Consider the following 22,451-nt stretch of genomic DNA (forward strand, 5'->3'; position numbering starts at 1 on the left):
CCTTCCCATATTCTGAGCTATTTTATATCCATTTATTCCAGCTGCAATGGTATTTTAACCTTAATCACATCAGAAAATCATCATTCATCCCTTTAATTCTGCCACCTCATCTGAATAAAAACTGAGGAGGGTGGAATAACTAAAGATTAGAAATCGGGTTCATCAAGCATTAGTAACATAAAAAGAACACATTCAGCAAGGGGTGGGGGAGAGAAATGAAGGTACAAAAGATTGCCGCTGGAACGCCTAAGAAATGACATCATTCTGTTCTCATTTAAAGGATAAATCAAAGGGAAACTCTTCCTTTTCCAATGTTAGCAGACCTTCATTTATTTGTGCCATATAGTATTTTGAGGTATTATTTAGTAAATATTTAAACATTAGCAAGGCCCTACACTCTGATTTATGTCCAATTAAACCCCGAATAACCTAAAGATTATTTGCTGGTATACTTGCTGGTAATAGAAATAAAGACAATAAGACTTCATACATATTAGGGAATATTTGACTCAGTGAATAATGAGATAACACAAAATCAACTCAACTGAATGCATTATGTAAATTACACATGCCAAATATTATGATGGGTACCTGCACCAATAAAAATCTCATTGAGTCCTCACAATTCCGTTTTTGTATGGCTGCATACTGGGGGTCAGCAAAATCAGGGAATAAGACCAAACTGGCCAGATCTGAGATACCTCTCTGGGACTTTCATATTCTCTCCCCCTGTCATGTGCATTTATATAAAGTCTAACTTGACGTTCTAAACTACTGAGATGTATTCAAATGAAGCTCCAGACATTTTTCTTTTTTGGCTTTGGAGAAATATATCAGTATTTTTCTTATCCTTACTAATTCAATCTTCAAATGCTCCATCTTTGGGGGCACATTTTTGGTGTTACAGCTCTATTGTGTGACACATGAACAAAACACAAATGTAAAGATTTACATTAAAAAAATAAATCAAAAATGAAAATTAGTATTCCCTTTAAGAAGACATATATACATGGATGCGTTCAAAAAAGTTGGTATTTTTGTGCATCTAGATGTCTGCTTTAAAATCGAGGGCTATTTTATGAAGGGTTGTTAGCATAGAGAATTTTAATTCTACAGTATTAACTTGGCAAGATTTATTGCAAATAACTGATTTGCCAAAAAGAATATTGTCATCATCTTCGCTGCCATTGTTTTCCATATTATTATCATTCTCTGTTCTCCAGAGATTCATGTGTTTGCCCACAGCACACAGATTTAATCCTGATCAATTTCCCTCCTCTCTCTCCCCTTCCCCACCCAATAAATCATCTGTAACCAAGGTGGAAGGCATCCGCTCAGAGGCCTAGCCTGGCATGTTTTATTTACCATACCCATGAGCTTAACTATCACAAAACAGCATTCTAACCTGAACGTCATAGACAGTGAAGGGAGACAGGTCCCGGAGAAGGAAAGACCCGGGCTCATTCATGCCGGTCTTGTAGAGCTTATTATTGACATACACAGAATAGTCGGTGACAACGCTGTCTGGGTGGGAAGGAGACATCCAGGTGACGCGCGCAGCTGTACTGTTGACGACGACAACCTCTGGAGGAAGCATGCCCTGAGGCTCTAGGATGCAAGGAGGGAACAGAATAAACTCCAGCTGTCTCTGAAAAAGCACTTATTAAACGAAATGCAGATTAGTATTTGGGTGCCACGAAGTGTTCGTTGCTTATCGGCTTTCCTCTGATGAAGCTACCACGGGCTGTAGTCCTCTGGAAATTGGCTTATCACACTCTCAGTGAGAAACCATAAGAATTGCTGGTGAAAATTTTTTTACCACCAGCACAATGATAATCTTTAGTACTATGTGAGCAGTGGGATACGATGATGAATTATTCACCCATCTGCACCACTAACGCGTATCTATTATTTGTCTCTTCTCCCATCCCCTCACCCTGTATCTCACGGCGGGGGGAGGGGAGGGAAAGAAAATTCACTCCTTAAGCAAAAAAATAAAACTCAAATGCATTGAGGCTGGTGGAACGTGAAAAATCATTTGATGTTACTAGCTTGTAACTCAAGCAATATGAAGCAATAATGCAATATTGTCATTATGTAAATGATTTTGAATGTTGATTACCATAGGTAATGATGAAATCTAACATTAGAAAAAAATCTTGCTTGGCGTTAAATTACACAATTATTCAAGCATGTCAGAAATAACTATGCAAAGACCTATTTTTATCTTAAGAACCCATCTTTACTAGTTGAAGAATTGTCCTTGTGATCCATTCTATTTTATAAACAAAAGGTGCTGACCTTTGGCACCGCAAAGGGAAATGGGTTCCACACTTAAAGTGCCCCGCTAATGACCTGGAACACTTGCTTGGGAGGTAATGATATTATAATGTTTATAATGAGACTTTATAAAGCCAAAAAGATTAGAAAGACCATTCCAAACTCATTTCAGATTCACAAGTTGCTTCTCTTGCTTCCTCCCCCTTGCTAACTGGCTTAGAAATGAGTCACAGGCAATTTTTCTCCATGGCTGAACTTCCACCTACCATTTCTGGTGACTCAGGGAGGGCCCTCGCTGGGCTTGGCTGTCGTTTTGAAAAGCATCCTGCTTCTGAGAGCAGATGTTAAAAAAAAAAAAAAAGTCTCTAAATGTCACCATTTATTGATGTGAACTCGGCTCCAAACTAAGCGTCCACTGAACAGAGCAGGAACAAACTGGGCCAATATCCCATTATTAGAGCCTCGCGCTGCTGTCTCAATGGGACCACTTATTGATCTGCCACTTGATGACAGCAAGCACTTAAGCATTTTAGCCCCGACCCCCTTCCCTCCAACACCGGAAATTTTATAATGGAGGGATGACTGATCTCAACCTCAGCAGGAATCAATCAATTTCATTCGCGTCCCTGTGGCCGAGTATCCCGTGAAATCGGGACTCACCCCCATCGCGAGTAGTTGCATACAGCACATCACTGTTGATACCGTGGGCTCCATTGAAGACAGAGATGACAATCCGATACTCCGTGTTTGGGTTTAAGAGACCAATGATGTGAGAGTTCACATCTGGGAGGAGTTTTAGAGATTCATTTGAGGTAGCAGAACTCCAAAAAAGCGTATAATATTCCACATCACCTTGTAGGTCTTGCGGAGCTGTTAACAACGAACACAGAACACCGTGAATGTGGCTGACCTAAAAGGGTCTCAGGAGGAGACTGCCTGAACTCCACCACTTGCTGCTCCTAGAGTGTGACAAAGGAAAGCTCACGGGGCCTTTTCATGGGTTTGATTTTTTTTTTTAACGAAGTTGATTTTTCTTCTGTAACCCCATTATTTATTGTATAGAGGCTTAGCTTTAGAGGAAAATGAACTCATACTTTTCCTTTCAGTATTTTTAACTATACTAGTTATAAGGATGCAATTGGTCTTCAAAATTATGATATATTATTGAAAGTAAAAATACGCAATACACAGAACAGCTTTGGTTTGCAAGTAACAGTCCTAGAGAGACGTCTATGTTAACACAAAAAAGGATCCTATATTAGGATCTCTGACACAGATCCTAACACTGGAGAGAGTTTTTAGCTTGCTAACGAAATCTGCTAAGCATGTTTCTAGGACCATCCAGCAGGTTTTGTTGTGTATACTGCCGCTGTAGCCATGGTACAGCATGCTCTCCATAGAGATTCCCTCAGGAGAACCCTAGGACAGTACCCGCATTTTTACCGAAGCTCTCATCCTTTTCTCCTCGTTTGCCATTTCCCTGTGATGTAGGCCAGCTCTTCCAGAAAGCCAAACTCACGCACTCACTGCCTCAAAGCCATAACTCATCAATTCCTCAACCCGCAGCCTTTCAAAGGCCAGCCCGTTATTTTTCCTTTTCCTCTTCCACCCAGTTTCCCCAGTTTTGCCCTGAGCTCTGCTTCTCATTATCTTTCCATAGTAAATCTTTAAAGAGAAAACACAGAACAGCCATAGTTTCTTAAGTAGGATGTCGTACATGGCTCTGCTTCCATTAATAGTATTTTTAATGACCTTTAGCAGTAACTCCTACCTTGGTTTGTGTTAGGGTTGGGAGGTGCAGTGTTGGTTTACAAGCCTCCTGAAATTGTACGTGTCAAAACAGTTTAACAGCACTAATCAAACGCTGGGAGGAAAAGGCAGCTTTTCTCTTTACGGTTATTGAGGTGTAGTTCCTCTACTGTGTGAGCTCCTATGGCCATATCAAAGCACATGGCTTTGGGAACTGCATGCTTTTTTTTTTTTTTAAAGAACCCCCTTTCATGAAAGGACCTCTAAGCATACTACTGCTTTGACCTTGTCTCTAGCAATAGTTAAAGATTTTCTATGCCAGTATAGCTGAGTTTATAGTAAGAGATCTTTAGCAACTTATTTGGAAAACCGTGATCAAGATTGTTTTTTTCTCTGATGTCGCATCATGCAAGAACCTCAAATAATGAGGTCTTCATTGTACATGAGCAGGAATGAGCTATTCACGTCCATTAATGTTTTCCCAAATGATAACATAAGTCAGGTAGAGCGAAGCCACCGGTGTTACGAGAGGGAAAGCTCTGTCATTAGAAGCTTTTCTGCTGGCTTACAGCAGTAGCACTCACTTTGTGGCAGCTGAGATATAATGGAAAGTCTGCTAGATTTGAAGTTCATGTTGTATCTTCACTTAAGTGAGTGGTCTGGTTAGAAGTTCAAGCCCTAACAATATAATATTAATGAATTGCTTTCAAATTCTCTTCACAAGTATAAATGGATTTTACCTAGGTTATTAAATGTATCTGATGTCTCCTTTGTCAAGTTCCAATGAATGTACCTACATATGTACAGGGTGTGGCAAAAGCAGGTTTACAGTTGTGAGTATGTGAAACAGTTTATTCTTGTATTATGATTTATTAAATATTGTATTATTGTCCATTCGAACTGTAAACCTACTTTTGCCGCACCATGGATATTGAAAGTATCGTTCAATATCAACACTGTAAATTCAAGATAAGCAAATATCGGGATGAAATTCCACTAACTGCCCATTCTTAGCCACAGACCTGGTCATGCATTTTGGGTGGTAATCTCCATATACTGGTCAGAAATGTGGTCTTAACTGTAGCAAATTCTCACTTATCGAACAGGTCCCTCTCTTTTGTAATGGATTCCCAAATAATTCAAAACACTTGTGAGATAAGCTAGCTGAAAGCTTTGTTGTGAAAGCAACTAGATTTTTCTCCTTGCACACTGTCAGATTATTTTTAGAGATCAGCATCAATATTAATTATATCCTCTAGATCTTTTCCATCTAGACCAGGGGTCAGCGAAACAGAGTCCAAAAACAGAACCTGGCCTGCAGGCCACATCTGGCCTGCCGCCTGCTTTTGTGGAACCTGTGAGCTAAGAATGTTTATTTCATTTTTAAATGGGCAGGAAAAAAAACTGAAGAAGAAAAGCCATTGGTGATACATAAATATGTTATGAAAATCAAACCTCAGGGCCCATAATAAATTTTTATTGGAACACAGCCAATCTTAGTGTCCTGTACCCTCAACTTTGCATTATAGCGACAAAGTTGAGTCGCCGCCACAGAGACTGCACAACCTGCAACACCTGAAATCTTGACTCCCTGGTCCTTCACAGAGCGTTTGTGGCCCTCGCCTAAAGCAATCACAGCAAACCATTCCCATTCCACAGGTCCCCTCATCGATCTGTCTAGGGTTGAAGTCTCACAGGCTCCCTGGGACGGAATTTTATTTAAATGTAAAAATCCAGAGGGGTCCTATTCAGGTAATTTTAAGGTAAAAAGGTCTACCTTGCTCAAATTAGGTCCTCAAATTAGAGTGCAGTTTTCCAAGTTCCATCGTGTACAGCTCTGTGTCGTCAACAAAGCAGTTCTTGGAAAAACTGTGCATGTCAAAACTACTTGTAAAATTATGTCCTATTTTTTAAAATTAGAAATGGCTTCTTGATTTGTTCATCTTTTGTAAAACTGCTGTTCAAAGCACTGTGAACATTTTAGAGCTAGAATACTTTACACCAGTACTAAATTATTACTAAGTGCTGAACATCTATCATTTCATCGAAACCTCTTCACAATGTTTTAAGGCAGCTATTATTTTTATCCCCATATTTTGGCTTAGGATACTAGGGTTCAGTGAGGTTGAGTGGAGTGTTTTAGGTCACAGGGCTAGAAAATACTGGCGCTGGGGTTCAAGCCTAAGTTTTCCTGACCCCGAAGCCTACTATTTACATCATTCCTTCACATGGCTTCATCGAGTTTCACCACTTTTCCAGTCAGGAGAATCTGAAATGGTGAGAATGGACAGGGTCACCGACGGAGAGTCGGACCGTGACGGAACACTGCAGAAAGAACTTTGAGGGACGTCTTTATTTCGGGGATGAGGAGAAGCGGTCCCCGAGACAGGAGGGGTCGTCTATAGCGCCCTCCGCCACAGAGACACCAAAGAGGATGGCCCAGAGGACAGAGCCTTGGGTTGGGCCATCAGGCGATGACAACGTCACAAGGAGCAGGTTGGTGGAGCAAAAGGGAAGGAGGTGTGGTTCTGGCAGGTACGCAAGCGACCAGGAGGGAAGCCAGTGGGAAAGGCCAAGGTAGTCTGTATGCTTTGATCGGCAAGTGACAGGAAGGAGAACAGAGGACAAGGTGGGACAACCACGCAGGGTTGCTTTCCAGAGGTAATCATTCCAGATTCGCAATTATTTGTGTGTACCGTCCCATGAACAAGAGCAATGCAGATGGACTCAGACCTTTTTCTGGTTACAAAACCTAGTGGTTTCTGACTGAGAAATCAAGGTGAGGCTAAGGCTTTTCTTATGTGACTGTAAACTTCCTCTTCTAGGGTGACACCTTCATACTTTGTGACACTCCAGAAAGTTCGCCAAGATATTATAACGCAAGAGTTATGTCATTAATCTTGGTGTTTGCAGTGGCCAGCACAAAAAGGTCCTACATAAGTGTTTGTGGACGGAATAAGGAAAGACGGGGAGGAAGGCAGAAGAGAAAGAGACAAGGAGATGGGGCAGAGGAGGGAGACACGCAGGCCAGGAAGGCTAGTGACTGGGGCCGTGAACAGCTCCGGGGTGAGCTCCTGACACGCGGGCCGCGTCGGGCGGCTCTCTGCGGCTTCTTTCTCAGTAGTACTTTCCCCTCACTATCTCCGACGTTTTCTTGCTCTTTTCTGGTGGTCACTGACCTTGGTAGGGAGGCAGCCCCGGGAGGGGACAGCGACACCCTCACGGGCATTTGCTTATTTCGCTGCTTATTTTAGAATGAGCAGTCGAAACGGGAAGGATCTTATTAAGTGACTCTTGACAAAGCGCTCATCGCTGCGAAGGCTAAATGCACCGGATGCCTGAGCCCTCCGCCTGGGTTCGGGGAGAGCGGCTCGCTGCGATTTGGGGTACGCTGCCGCGCGCTCGTTCTCGCTCGGGGGCTTTTCCAAGAACTGCATGGCTAACTCAAGTGCCGGGGCTTTTGTACCTCTTCTTACAGTAACGTGATCCTTTTCACTCCTAAAATTTCTCCTCGTGGTTTTTAACTTAGGCTGACCTGTTTTCCTTTATTAGATAAAACAGGAATAAGAGCCTCGTCTCTCTCCAGGGACCAGGAAGACGGGACATATGGGGGCCTGTCTGAAGGGGCGGCCACCCTACAGTGCCAGCTGATGTTGTCCCTGCAGTAACGTGGGAGCGGTTTTACTGATGATTTAAACTTCTGCATCAACGCAAAAAAAAAAAAAATATATCATCGTCTTTACGTGAAATCTCCAGAGTTTTAAAACATGGGCAAAATATCATTTTGTCAAATACGGCAGAAGGAGCAGTGGATGGAGAACAGGGGAAATCAAGGTAACCTACGTGTTGACCGTTCGCACTGTTTGTCCTAAAATAAGCTGAAGAAATTCAGGGGTGCTTTTACTTCACGTGACATCACAGAGTGAGGCAGCAGTTTCAAAGAGGAACTTCTAAAATGTTCAGTAACTTATTCCTGTTAACCTGCGATTGGTAAAAATCAGACAGAAATATTTCACTACCAAAATGGTGTGTGCTGGGAAGGGTGACAGTTAAGAAATAGGCTTTAACAATTGCATTACATGGTATTTTTGAAAGGCAATTTTTAGTGAGTAAACATTTATAAATTTGTTCAGAGGACTTTAATCTACAGGTTTGTGCCTTTTGGCATGTTAGACAATGTGCACATTGTATCCTGCAAATCAAGAAAACAATTATTAAAATCGCAAGAACCAGGTGGCCCTTTCACAGAGGGGTGACTAGTTAATTTACTCAGGATGGCAGACTGCAAGAAGGAAGAAAATGATGATGCAACAAGCTTTTGCACCGCTGACCTGCTTCTAAGACTTAACCTTTGTGCTCACAAATAGTTATCTGAAAAATTTCCAAGGTATGAATGGAAATAACAGCAGATCGCATTACCTACATCCCGAAGGTCGGAGGTTCAGATTTCCACGGTAATGAAACTTCAGTGAGCTGCTTCAGATCTATTAGGTTTGTCAGTTTTTATAAGCACACTTTCTTCAGGCATGCAATTATACCATAAAGGACGTACACTGGTGAAAATTCAGCAGCAAGATTTGAACAGAAGCATTCAAATGTCAGCTGCGGGGGAGGGCGTCCGCCTTTATGAAGAGGCTTTTAAGATGTATCGGGAGGTGAGCGCAAAGTAGAGAGGAAGAGGGAGATGAGTGAAAATACATTATGCTGTACATAAAATCCAGCTCCAGATAAAAACTTCGGTTTTTCCAGGTGTCTCAGGGGATAATCATAAGCATCAATTAAGCGGAATTCTTCCATTTAAATGGTGTAAGAGTCCCAATAGAAGTGACACCAATCATTTAGAAACCTGCAGCCTTATAAAAACCCTAGGCCTAGAGTGATCACCTTTTGTAAAAATGAGTTACTCAGAGGCAACGTTGATCAACATAACTGGTACTAATTTTAATTTACAATTAATGTCACCTAGTACTGGTTTTAATTCTCAGTAGATATAACGTAACATTGGGGCAAATTCACTCAGATGTTCTAAAATGAAATAGGAAGCGTTTCTCTTCTTAGGCTGTAAAGGAACTCAAGACTGGATCAGACTCCCAACGAGGAGTAGTTTTACATCTTTTTTATATAGTAGTAGCTGATTACCTGAGTATGTCCAGTTTTCTTGTATTAAGTATACATTTTAATTGAGGCTTTCCAAGTCAGATATATCTCAATATCTGGTAATATCCTAACAAATTTTGATCCCATTATTTGCCCGACCCAAAGTCATACTTTTAAGAATGGTTGCAATACATGTGCTGTGATAGATAAAGGGCTATTTTTTTCTGATGGTGATAACAGATCGCTATGAATTAAATGGTCAGCTGTTAAATGCTACTCTACTGACCAAGTGGATCTGAAACTCCAGTTACTGTAGTTTCCAAAGTGACAGGGAAAGAGCCGATCCATCTGCAAAGTCTCCCAATGCCTGAGAAGAGGCGTTCGGAACGGGGCGAAGGTGCACCCCGCATGACAGAATGGCACCCAGTTGGTGCGCAGCCTTCATTCCTTCCTGTCTCCAGCGGGGAGCGTATCCGGCCAGGGCCAACGATGACCCACGTTACTGCAGGCCTAGCAAAACGGTGCTTGCTAATGCGGGAAGGGCGACGAGACAGGGCTGAGTTCTCCGCAGGAAAGAGTACAAATTAGTACCTACGGGCATTTCCATCACAACTGGCTGGGATGAGAGACACGGCATTCCCCGCCCAAAAGGGACAGAGGAAGGGAGCAAAGGCCCGAGAAGGATGGAGAAAGGAGAGAGACAATTGGCTTCTGAAAAACAGAACAAGGACCTCAGCTTTTTGTTGTTTTGGTTTTTTAACATGTTCATTTTAAATTCATTTTGGTACTAATACGGTAAGGGTAAATAAAGACATGCAAAGCTTCCTTACTTGGTTTATCCCATCTCACATCAATGGCCGTGTGGTTAAGGACAATTGCAGAGACGTTGGTGCCTCTCTGTGGGGTACCCGCTAACGTCGTCACCATCACTTCGTGGCTTGGTGTGAAACCCACGCTGTTGTGGACAAAGACCTTGTATGTGTAGGTTGTGAACCTAAAAGGTTTTTTTCAAAAGACATATAATAATTTCTCTTTTACAGGAAACACAGTACACAATTTCCTTGTTCTTTACAATACAAGATCCTCCCCCACGACAAAATACACAATTTTCTTTTTCCCCTTACAAATTATATTATCTTCCTTTTCTACACACAAAAATACATATCGTTATAAACTCTCAAGCCTTTACCAAGTGTCAGAAAAATATTTTCTTAGGAAGACTAAGCAAAGACTGCTATTGAAAACCAGCACGGTTTATCGTCTTCTCGTTCTTACTGTTTTGAGAAGTAGTGAGGATTGCGGCTACATTCAAGATGCAATTACAAACCTGGCGGCCTGCCAGCTTTCTATCTGAATTTGATCCAGGGAGCTGCATGCTCTTCTTTTGGGAAACTCATCCATTTTCGAGTATCAGAATCTCTCATCGCCATTTTCCTCCTGCACCTACGCTTCCTTCCCCAAGTCTCATTGGCAGACAGATAAACCCTTAAATTAAATCGTCACTGTGACCAAAGTCAACAACATTGCCCCACTGAGGGTGTTGCTACAGCAAGCTGCATTTTGCCTTCCCATGAAGATATTTACTTGAGTTAATACAGTGCAAACTGAATCCTGTTTTGCAGGAGGAGGAAACCTGACATCATGGTGAGGACTTCCCAGGTCCTACGTTAAAATTGATGATAGAGTAAAACCACCAATTCCTGAACCCCTTCAGCATTTTCAGGCAGTGCACCAGCAGGCTTTCTTTGTTTGCTTCAAAACTGCCTGGGCAGGAAAATGCTATTTAAAGAAACATTCAGGCTTTGACAGGACAGTAACTTAGACAAGAAACTTGCTTAAGCACACTGTACAACCCGTGGCCACGCCTGGGTGGCATTCGGTACTCAGAGCAACGCTGGCCTCTGATCATGGTCACCTAATTTGGGTTTAATAGATCATCAAAGGTACCTCACATCCTATTCAGGGCCCATGGAATTTGTCTTAATAAGTCACAACTTATTAATCATGACAAGGGGTGGGTGCCATTTGCAGGACTGCGCTGAGTAATTTAATGAAAGTTATGTCAGGATTCTCATAGCGCTTGGCTGCCACCTAGAAGAAGTCTGTTTGCCTTACCTTGATTCTCACTCATGGCCCAAGGACACCGTGCAAGGCTCTGTCTCAGCCACATCTGAGGGTGCTCCTCTGGTACTGCAGCTACAGGCGCGGATTTAGCGATGGCTTTGAAGCCTGTATCTGTTTCCCCCAAATAAGCCCTGGCATCGGACCTATACCTCTCCACTTCCTCTCTCTTTGTGCCTTTCTTTTTTTTTCTTTTTTTTTTTTTCTGCTCTGTATGATGTAGTGGGTTGAACTGTACCCTGCCTTCATAGAAAGATAGGTTTAAGTTCTAACCCCTGCTAAGTACCTGCTGATGTGACCTTGTTTGGAAATAAGGCCTTTGCAGATGTAATCAAGTTAAAATGAAGTCATATTGGATTTGGGAAAGCCTTAAATGCAACGGACTGATGTCCTTATAATAGAAAGGAGACAGAAATTTTGATACAAAGAGAAACAAACAGGGAAAAGATGGTTACGTGAAGAGAGGGGCAGAAATTAGTTATTCTGCCAGAAGCCAAGAAACAATGGGGTGACCAGCAGTTGGAAGAGGCCGGAAAAATTTCTCTTCAGAGCCTAATAGGAGGGACGTGGCCCAGACAATACCTCAACTTTAGACTTTTATCCTCCAGGACTGTGGGAAACTGTTTGAAGTCACCCAGGTGGTTTACAGCACCCCTGGGAAACTACTCCACGTTCTTTTTAGCAAGTGCTGAACAGCCTGCATGACCAGACAACTGAGGGACAGCAGTGACAGCATTTACTCAGAACTTAATACGCGCCAGGAAGCTTCTACACGCACCTACTCATCAGGTCCTCGCAGTTACCCGATAAGGTGCTATGATAATACCTATTTGGAAAATGAGGAAAATAAGGCCCAAAGAGTTAAATACTTTGTCTAGGGAGAGGGCAGATGCATACCCAGATGGTCTGATTCCAGAGCATGCTCACTTAATCATGACGCTGCACGGCCACCGTAATAACGATGCTGTTGATCAAAGCAGCAGGACAACCACAAGGAAAAGCTGATCTCTTCATACTGGGATGACGTCATAGCCCTGGGGCTTGAACTTGAATTGCTTTCCTAGCTGAGGGGACAGATTTTTGCTTACACGTCCAAACAGCCTCGCCGAATTTCCTTTGTAACCACTGGTATGAATTTGAAGGATGGTGAGTCAGGGTGAAGAGGGTAGCAACTCGGCGACAATCGAATGAAACGAAGCTAATGGCTCACACGGGAATTGCACCAGCGACCCTGGCTTCATTAGCTCGCTCCCTGAGTAAAATACTTTTAATTGTGTTTTACTCTATAACATAGCTGAAAAGAAATTTAGCTAGAGTCTGGGTGCCTAATCTCCTACAAAGTTTGAATTTTTCTTCCACATGTCTGATATTAAATATTAAACAATCTTTATGGTTTTGAAGTGATGTCATTTTTATGACTCTTTTCTGTAAGTGGAATTAACAACATCAGATGGCACTAAAGTGGGGAATTGTAAATAAATTCTACAAGTCCTCAGTTCTTCCCCTGATTCATCATTTCACTGGAATTTAGCAACGGTGAAATGTGCAATTCATGTCTTTGTAGGAGAAATGTAGGACACGTAGACACATGTTATTGAAATGTCTGTTTTCATAGTAGTATTAAAATTTAAGAGAGATGGCTTTAGAGTTTATCTGCTTCGAATAGTAAAATACCTGCCACATTTTACAGATAAGAAAACTAAGGCCCTGAGAAGTGACGTGGCTTTTGCCTAAGGACACACACTAGTTAAGATGACTAAGTGGACCTCTAATTTCCTCATTTCTAATATTAAATTCTTTCCACTATTCATGATTTTATTTAATTGAGAAATCATAGGCACTTTACCTGATGGCACGCATTTGTCTTTTGCATTTTCTTTAATTTTCTTGGTTAACATTTTAACAAAATAAGATACTGAGTTCTCTTAAATAAAATACTTTAATACAATGTTCTCATTGTATTTGAAACCTAATCTTCATGTAAGTATGTATACCTGTGACTATACATGTTGGTCTATATTTCACCACTTCATGCTAAAAAAAGAACACATTAGTGTGCTTACGGTGCTTTATAAACTCTCTCTAGGCATACTGTATTTTTTTAGATAGACTTAGATGTTGATTATTTATAACAAATGTGACACTGCATTCAGTTAATAAAAATATTTTTAAAAGAAAATGGCTAGATTGACTTCAAAGACTCATGCAAAATTTATGTATATCAATTTCTTTTGAGATACTAATTGCGTTCCCTAGGTTTGTCTTGGAAAATGTACCATTTCAAACCCAGTTTTTGAAATCTGAAAAGTGAATTAACACATATTGAGTCTGCATTGTAACTCATAAAACCAACCGTCGAAAATCAGTTTAGGAATACCGGGCTGTTGCAATAGTTCCTGTAGAAATAACTAACACGTTTGACACCATCCTCACAACCCTTCCTTTACCAATACCCAGGAAATGGTAAGCTTGGTTGCATTATAAACATGACTATGGTACTTTTCCTTGTAGAAGATAATATATATTAAAATCTTATTGATGGAAGAATACTCATTTCAAGGTTCAGTTGTTATTACTCAAGGGAATTAGAAAACTAGGTTTTGTTTAAATGATGAAGTTTTTAATCTGTTTACTGGCTGAGGAGGTAATTTCATAATGAATGAATGAACAAATGGATATTTCATAGTTACTAAAGCGGCCAGTCTCATAACTTTCAGTTCACATATGATTTGATAAATTAGCGACACAAACATACTTGGCCATAAGAGAAATGATTCCTACCAGAACTTAGGAAGTTCTTTATGTTACAAATTATACTGTTCTCTCCTGTTCGTCATTTCTTCCATTCATTCATTTTTCCATTCATGTAACAATTTTGTATCGATTAACAACATTCTCCACGCTTAACACTGCCACATGGGCTGCGTAGACGGCAGGGGGAATGCTGTCCTGGGAAGACACCGGTCCAGGGCGTGCCTGTTCCAGGGCCAAACGCGCGAAGGCTTATACTTCGGAACCAATAACACTCTCCCCTGCAGCACAGACTGCCTTTGGCTATTTTCATCAGAATTAAAAATGTGTCAGCTTTATTGATGTCCTAACAGAATTCTTGTGTCAATATTGTCACCGGTATAAATCATGTTTCGGGAAATGCAGGCTATTCAGTTTGCTTCCCGATGTCAGCACCACCCACGTGCGCACGGGCACAACGTCCCGCACACAAGACGCGAATGCCTGTGGGGCGCCTCACAGCCGCCCGCCCTTCGTGGGGACGGATGGAGACGCGATCAAGTAAACGTGCAGCTCTCTTCCCGCTGCTTAAATCTGCCATCACCCGCATTTTCCATGGACGGCCTCTACCTTTTCTTTACACAACTAGAAATGCCACTGAAGATTTCTGCCTTTGACATTGAAGGGTAACACTCGTCACCCTCGAAAGTTTTTACCATACGACGGCTTTTTAGATTGTGGCTATCAGATGCAAGTGTCACATTAGTGTGGCTCTCTATACTTAGACTACTAGAATGTCACACCGAAAATAATTTGGCTATCATTGCCATCTTTGTTCTACTATGACATGAACGTTAGAAAGTAAATCACACGGAGAAGCTAGATTTTTTTCTTGTAGAAAACAGGGAAAAGAATCTCCTATGACAAAAACACATCCGTGCCCAGTTAGAGGCTCATTTTTCACGCGGTACAGTTTCGCATGATGACACTTAGGAAGGAAAAGAGAGCACGGTGTCGACTGAGAGCCATGAAATGAAAACATCCCGTGGAGAAGAGCACCGAGACGCCACTAATTTACTTTGAATGTGAAGTAGATGCTCTTTTGCTCATTCTGAATTGAGCGCATTGCTCAGGGATGGCGCACCAGTGTTGACAGAGGCTGGCTTCCATTCCTAAGCCCAGCTTTTACTCACATTTTGATACTAGAGACCCACAGGATTCACCTCCTGTTGCTGGTCAGGGGAGGAAGGCCTTCCTTCCTCTCACCCTCCGTATGCACAAAGGCAAACACTTTACCTCAGAGAAGCAACTGCAACGCACGCAGGCTACAGGACATGTGTCAGGGAGCTGACCCGGTGTGTCCAGGGAAGCCCAGCAGGAAATGTCATCTGGGCACATTTAATCTTGGTTATTACAAAGGAGGGAAACCAAAGGTATATTCTTTTGAGTATTATTCTCCCCGAAATGGTATCCTCTTTTAGGGCTGGAAACATTTCACTTTAGTAGCTTTAAAGAAAGTAGAATTGTTAGTAAGATTTAAACTTAGATTCTATGGTCTATTTAGTTTAAGTATTTAATTTTAAAGCAATCAACACCCAAAGTTATGGTTTCCCTAACAACTATACCTTGGCCACTTTGCACAGAATTGTTCAGGCAGGAAAGTTAGAAACTGATGAGCGGTATACACCTACAGTGATACTGAGTTTGTGTTTACGCACACACAGCAAAATTCAATAAGGAGGCGACTGGCTGGGTAAGTCAGGCAAAATCGCCCCTCACCTAAGATAACGTGAACAAAAGTATTTTTTTTTAAATTATCTGAATATTTAGTTCACTATTCTACTTTGTACACAGAGATAAAAAGGAACAAAAAGAATGGCTAGAATGCTTTGAATTTCAGAGTACGGTAATGTTTTTAGATCAAATGGGTATGATTCTATATATCACAAACATATAGCTAACAAAAACCGACCGCTCCACCATGGATACTGACTTCAGTTTATATGTATTCTCACAAGTACATTCATAAAGGGATGTCCAGGAATCTTAAGTGAATATTACTTTTTATGGCAAGAGAAGTGCCATTTGGAAAACTGATTCTAGAGGCAGCTACGGTACTGCTGGGTCAAGACGGGAAGAAACACTGCCAAGCTCCCTTCCCACCTAAGCACGTCAGGGAGAAATCCGGGACTGGCGGCGTCTGCGGAGAACAGGAGGTACACATTCCTCCTAAAGGCCCCGGAATCCCATCACTCATCCTCGCCTGCACTGCTAAACGACAGCCAACGAAACCAGCAAGGCAGCGAGACAAACGCAAGGCCAAGGGCAGGGTTCTTAAGGAGCTGCAGCGCAGGCGCGAGGAGAAGGGACCTGAGCCACTGGGGAGACTGCCCCCTGCCAGCGGGGGAGCCCCGGCCGCGGCGGGTGCTCCCGGTGGGGAGTGGGTCATTTCTTAACAGAAAAGCGGGTGCAGCACGTAGCGCCCCCGCCCCCCGCCCCCTAGACAAATTAATGTCCAGGTTCCCCTCAGAACTGTCAGAGAACCCCTCGGGCTGAAGGGGCCCCTAGCTCCTTTGGACGTACAACGGGTACAGGGCTGGAAAAAGCCTTCTCACAATATGAAGACTCACACCATTTATTTTGAATATTAAGAAGAAATGCATACTGTTTTTTGCGTGACTGTTTGTTTTCTGTTTAACATCACAAGTTGGTTATAGGGGTTATAGTAGTTATTTGAAAAATTTGCTAGTCCTAGCAGGGAAGAAAAAAAATCCCTCGGCATTCTGCATTACGAGGTTCGTCAAAATGTTACCTCAGCACATTCTGTTGTATGCACACTTCCTTTCTAGAAGCAGCTGCCATCCGTATGTTGGTGGCAACTTGTGTTTCAATTTAATTTGTGGAGATTTAACTTTATTTCTTTCCTTCCATCTTAGATTTGGGCTTTTCATTAAAAATCCTTAGAGGCATCACTCAAAAATTCCATAGTAAATTTTTGGCCTTGGTCCTAATCTTTAATAAGTTTTCACTTTTATGAGGGAACAGCATTAGCTTTCTGAGAGTTACTCTGTTTTTTCTGCCAGGCATCTGAGGGCTGCAGATCAGGTTCAGTAACGTGAACTAGTGAAGACCTGTTTATTTTGGAGACTGCGATACTGAAAGCACTTAGAGTTCACAGGTCATAGGAAGCTACTTCTCCACGTGAGTTTCTCAGGCAGTGGCGGTGGCTGCTGGTGGCGGCAGCGACACGGACGTGCGTGCATGTGTGTGCGTGCGTGGTGCCCTCCTCCGGACGGTGAGCTCTCTGAGGAGAGGGCTATGCTCCGTCCACTGGCCACTCCTCGTCACAGTGCCTCCAGGCACACAGCGGGCAAAAATAAAAATGGTTGAATAAGTGAGTTTCTTCCACCGAAGTGATCATTATAAGTGATGCCAGATTAAGTAACTAGGGAACTGAAAATAGTGGAGAACAGTCTAACGACCATAATTTAGGCTGAACAAAAAGGAATGCTAATTGGCCATTACTGACTTACAAAAATGGCAGTTTCACATGGTTCACCCCGCTGCTTCATTAGACTTACGGGCTGCCTCCCTCCAAGAACCTTACAACATCCGTCACGTTCTCCCACCGCAAGCCTTTTACGACGAACAGGGAACTGGAGCTTTACCCCCGCCCCGAAGACAGCAGCACTGCCATTAATACTCCTAAGGCACAGACGGAGTCAACAGCCCTCGCTTCACTGAGTTAGGCTAGCCTTCCATCTCCACAACCGCGCGAGGGCGGGCCCACACGCGCCAGGCACTGCCCAAGGCTCCGCGGATCCAGAAGTCACGACGCCAGAGCCCTGGCTCCTGGTGCGCCTGACAGTACAACGGGGTGTCCAGACAAGCGGCCGGGCCAGGGCATTGCAATGATGACCGTAACGTGGGGGGCGGGGGGGCGGGCAACGGTCATACATGAAAGGGGCTGGTTCACACCAGGGAGAAGGAGAGCGGGGAAGCCCAGTAGGGGATTCCAGTCTGAGCCTGAAGGCCGGCCCATGAGAAGGCGGACAGGGCGGCAGCAGGCACAGAGGGGTGAGCGAGGCTCGCACCTCGGAGGCACAGGAAGGAATGCTGATGTGGCTCGAGACAGGGGCTGAGGCGGGGGCAGGGAAGCAGTGGGAGACAAAGCCAGAGCTGTGCCCGGTATTCAGGGTGGAGCTGGTCAGTGCTGAGTCCACAGGCATAACCTGACAGAAAAGCTGTCTGAAAAGTTCTCATAAAATAGTACTGGTGGTGTCCAGAAATTTGATTACGTAGCTTGGACTCAGGAATGAGTAGGAGTCACTGAGTCCCATCCAACCTCCTCAGGGAAATTAAGACTTTTTCTAAGGTCACAAAGCCAGTTCTCTAGCAGAGGATGAAACAGCACCCGCATCTCCTAGCTCGCCCATGCAACACTCTTCTGGCACCGCCTGGTTGCCTCTCCCTCAATTTCTTTGAACTCTAGACTGAATTCTTTCCAATGGCAAGCAAGCTTATTAACTATATGATTTTTGTAGACTGTAGCAATGACTTACAACAATTATTCTCCATAAATAGCCAGCATTTTACAAGCATCCAGTATTTCCCCCGTTTTATGTGTGTTCAAGATTTCCAAATCCTCTAGCAAGACCTCACGTCTTTCTAGAACTGTCACAGAGGCAGTAAGTTAAGTCTCAAACATCTACAAGTTTGAGTTCAAAGGCTTATTTTAAGATGGTAAACATTAAACACGCTGTTTCAGCTCGATGATTAACGCCACAGATAATAACCAAACCCGCTTTCTTGCATAACTGATAACATGCTCACACAATGAAGACACTATGTTACTTTGAACTATTCGACATGCCCCGAACTAAATGCCAGCATTTGTTTTTTTATAGTTTTTGTAATCTCACCTGCTAAGACCCTTATCTTCATAAAACCACTGAGTTCCTGAATAAATATTGTGCCACAGATTTAAATCTTCTGGGGGATTTGATGCAAGTGGCTGCTGGATTTTACGTCTCAGAAGCTCATATCTAAAGCAAAAGATGAGCAGAAACATTGGGATTATCTCAACTAATGTTATTACCAAAATTCAGGTTATTTTGTGGGATGAGTATGTGATGTGTAAATAGAAAGAAAACATCTTAATTTACAATTACATTGTTTTTTTACCAGATTATTATTTTACCCTGGCTCAACTTTTGAATATTCAATTGTTTTGAAACCATCAACTATATTCATATTTTTCTGCTATCAGTGAGAAAGATAACATTTTAGATTTCTTGTATGTCAGGTTTGCTAATGATTTCTTGCCAGGCCCACCCGAAGTATAAATACAAAATGCTTATAAAGTTAATGATTTTCTAAGACTTCAACCATGAATACTGTGTAAACAATGATAACATTATCAGTGCCATAGTCTTGGCTAAGGATCAGGTTTAGGCTGTTATAAAGCCATTTCAGAATCACAACTCTTTTCTTTATCTGTAACCCTGACCACATTCTTTACAAAGTCTCTAGATAATAACGACATGCCCAAGAATTATGTGTTAGCTCTGGTGTTTTGAGACCTATTTGGCAAATGTATCATTTAGACCATATATCAAGTTTTCCTGACATATAATAAAAATACACTTTGAAAATCAAGGGAAGGATCATGACAAGAATCATAGAGAACAGTGGTTGTTGTTTCAAGGGTTTTTAGTTCTTCACAAAGTTATGACATTTCTACCTTGATGAACTTCTGTGGTTCCATATATGTCAAGATACACAGTGTGAAGTTGTATCAAGTTTTGAGTGCAGGGTATTCAATAAGGAATTCATTCTATGTTCACATGTAAGTAAAAGCCTCCTTCTTTCCTCCCTCCCTCCTTCCCTCCCTCCCTCCCTCCCTTCTTGGGGAGATAAGGCCAGAGCAAAATCCAGAAGCACGGTCCTTTCTCTCTCACCTTATATTGGGTCCATTTGGCCTGGCTGGCGGCTGCCAGGAGACCCTGACCGCCGATTCACTTAGTGGGACTGCGGACAATGGGTGGACGTCCTGAGGCAGGCCGGGGTGGGTGGTCACACGGGTGGGCAAACTCTCCGTGCACCCTCCTAGATACCCGCCGCCCTCGGCGCAAGCCACGACGGTGACAGAATAATTTGTGAAAGGGGTCAGACGAGCGATCACCCGCCTCAACGCCGAGGGGGCGGTGTCGGTGACTGGGACGTGAGCGTTGGGCATACGGATCTCGTAGCGGAGCACATCTCCGTTCTGGGTGAGCGGGGGCTTCCAAGTGACCTGTAAGAGAGGGCAAACTTAGAATCGGCGTGACAACGCAGGAACTGAGCAACTGAGGTTCTCAGGGCCTCAGGTTTCGCTCGGTCTGAGCATCAGTTCAGTCGCTTCCTCCATGGCTGCTTGGGCCTGAGGCTGGGAGGAAGGGTTTGGGTCAGTTAGCAGGGCCCCAGGACCTGGACCCTGTGCTGTCCCCTGGGTTTGGCATTCAGTCTTGATCCTTCCGAGGACTTCCACACTAATACACACCTTGGTGACCCATCTGTGCAATGGGGGACCTGAGGGACACCGAGCACACACAGGCAGCAAATTCACACGGCCGCGCACACCCCCGCGGCAGCCCACAGCGGCTATTGATGGGTTTCCCGTTCAGAACTCAATCAAGTGAAACATCGGGGCTCCTCACCTTGCATGGCGCGTGTGTGCTCTAAAGATACAACCACTCTTTTGGGGGGATGGCGACGGGGGGTCATTATTTACATTTTCTGAGGATGTACAGTTGAGATCCTATGTCTCACTTGTGCATGATGTAGAAGGTGAAGCAGTAACACCACCTACAGTTCTTAAAGATGAGAGATGCACAGAAGGCTTTTACAAAAGCAAGAAAGGATGGTCATTTTCGACTCATGGACTTAAGCATCAGCAGGAACAATGTTTTATAGTGAAATACCGTGTTTAACATTCCCTTTCTCTTCTGGGTAAATTTTGCAAGAGCACAGTGGTAACATATTTGCGCTCTTGGGCAAAAAGGACCCTAGAAAAAAGTGCATAGGCCCTGAAAAAATTCACTTATTTATGTGCTGTCCCGAGTCATCTCTTTTATTGTTGCTTTGCAACCTCCCTTTCATGTTAGACTATACATTTCATCTCCTAAATAGACCGTGAGTCTCTCAACGGCAGGGCCTAAATTGTACACCCATTTGGTCCCATGCCCACAGTGACAGAGTTCAGGCAGTAACTGGAATCCTGGCCGACTGAAAAATATTTTTCCTTAGCACACAGTTATTGTACTTTGAAATTCTGAAAGACAGACTTTTACCAAAGGGTATATTAATATCTCCATTTGTAATCTCATACAAAATCAAACTCAAAAAAGAACTAAAAAATTAGAAGAGAGGGCTGACCAAAATGTTCTATATTAAATCAAAGAGAAAAAATTCCCTCCAGAAGGAATACCATCTGAGATTTTCACTGGGTGTATTTCCAAAAAGGGAGGATAAAATCATACCCCACCCTGAGTGTCGGTTGGGCGGCTGCTTGATGATTACTGTCCCCATTAATAACAGCAGCCCAGTAAAGGATTTATCTGGATGTAAAAAAAGATCAAAGAAACCTGAAGCAAGCAAAGGCTAGTAACAGACATAGGTTTCTATTTGTTTCGGCGGCGGCGGGGGCGGGGGTGCCCTACACTCTGTGGACCGGAAAAATGAGTCAAATTCAAACTCAAGGGGCTTCTTGGTACTTGTAACATAAATAAAAAACAAAAGGGTTATCCCAGCTAAAGCTGACCTGACTCATACGTGGAATAGCAGTTCTCTGCTTCTTGAACCAGAGAAATCTGAGTTCCAGTCAAAGTTTGGCACTTCAAATATTTAAATTCTTAAAATTTCTTTGTATATTTATGGGGAAATCATCTATTTCTCTATGGTAGGTGTTACAGATGGATTTTCCCAATCTGTCTTTTGAAGTTTAACTTTTTTGAGGGGCCTTAAGTCTTGCAGAAAACAACCCAATTATCTTCTAGGTAAATAAAACTATCTTTCCCTTTTAAGGCTCCTAAGGGTTTTTTTTTCCTTTAAATAATTTAGAAGGAGCCCCATTCCCCAAATTTAAATAACATAAAATTCTTCTTTATATTCTTCTACACTTTCTGTTTTTAATATCAAAGTTTTAATTTATTGACATTTAGTTTTTAATAGAGTATGACAGGTCTATTTTTTTTCCTTACATACAAATGGTATCACTTTTAAAGCAAACCATTCTTTCCTGATGAAACATCACTTCTCCAATAACTTCCCACTTATACTTGTATCTGCGTCTCAACTCCCTGGTCTGTTCCAATGACCGTCTGTCCATTCTAGGCCAGCACCGCACGTACTGTTGTGATTCGGTGGCTTTGGAGTAAGTGCAAATGCTAAGGAGGATGTTACCTCACTGAACTGTTCTTTCCAATTCTCTAGGA

General features: G+C 42.7%; 1 protein-coding gene across 1 annotated transcript in view; it reads right to left on the bottom strand.

Annotated features, from left to right (window-relative positions):
* USH2A (usherin) overlaps positions 1 to 22,451 on the bottom strand; it is a 474,416-nt gene that overhangs the window by 131,058 nt on the left and 320,907 nt on the right. Inside the window, 5 exon segments of the mRNA XM_054576584.1 lie at positions 1,406 to 1,608; positions 2,941 to 3,150; positions 9,957 to 10,120; positions 18,900 to 19,022; positions 19,938 to 20,272. Of these exon segments, the coding sequence (XP_054432559.1) occupies positions 1,406 to 1,608; positions 2,941 to 3,150; positions 9,957 to 10,120; positions 18,900 to 19,022; positions 19,938 to 20,272 (1,035 nt within the window).

This window comes from Pteronotus mesoamericanus, unplaced genomic scaffold (genome assembly GCF_021234165.1).
Source record: "Pteronotus mesoamericanus isolate MK-2021 breed Mesoamerican mustached bat unplaced genomic scaffold, CSHL_Meso_final contig_347, whole genome shotgun sequence".
Lineage (NCBI taxonomy): Eukaryota > Metazoa > Chordata > Mammalia > Chiroptera > Mormoopidae > Pteronotus > Pteronotus mesoamericanus.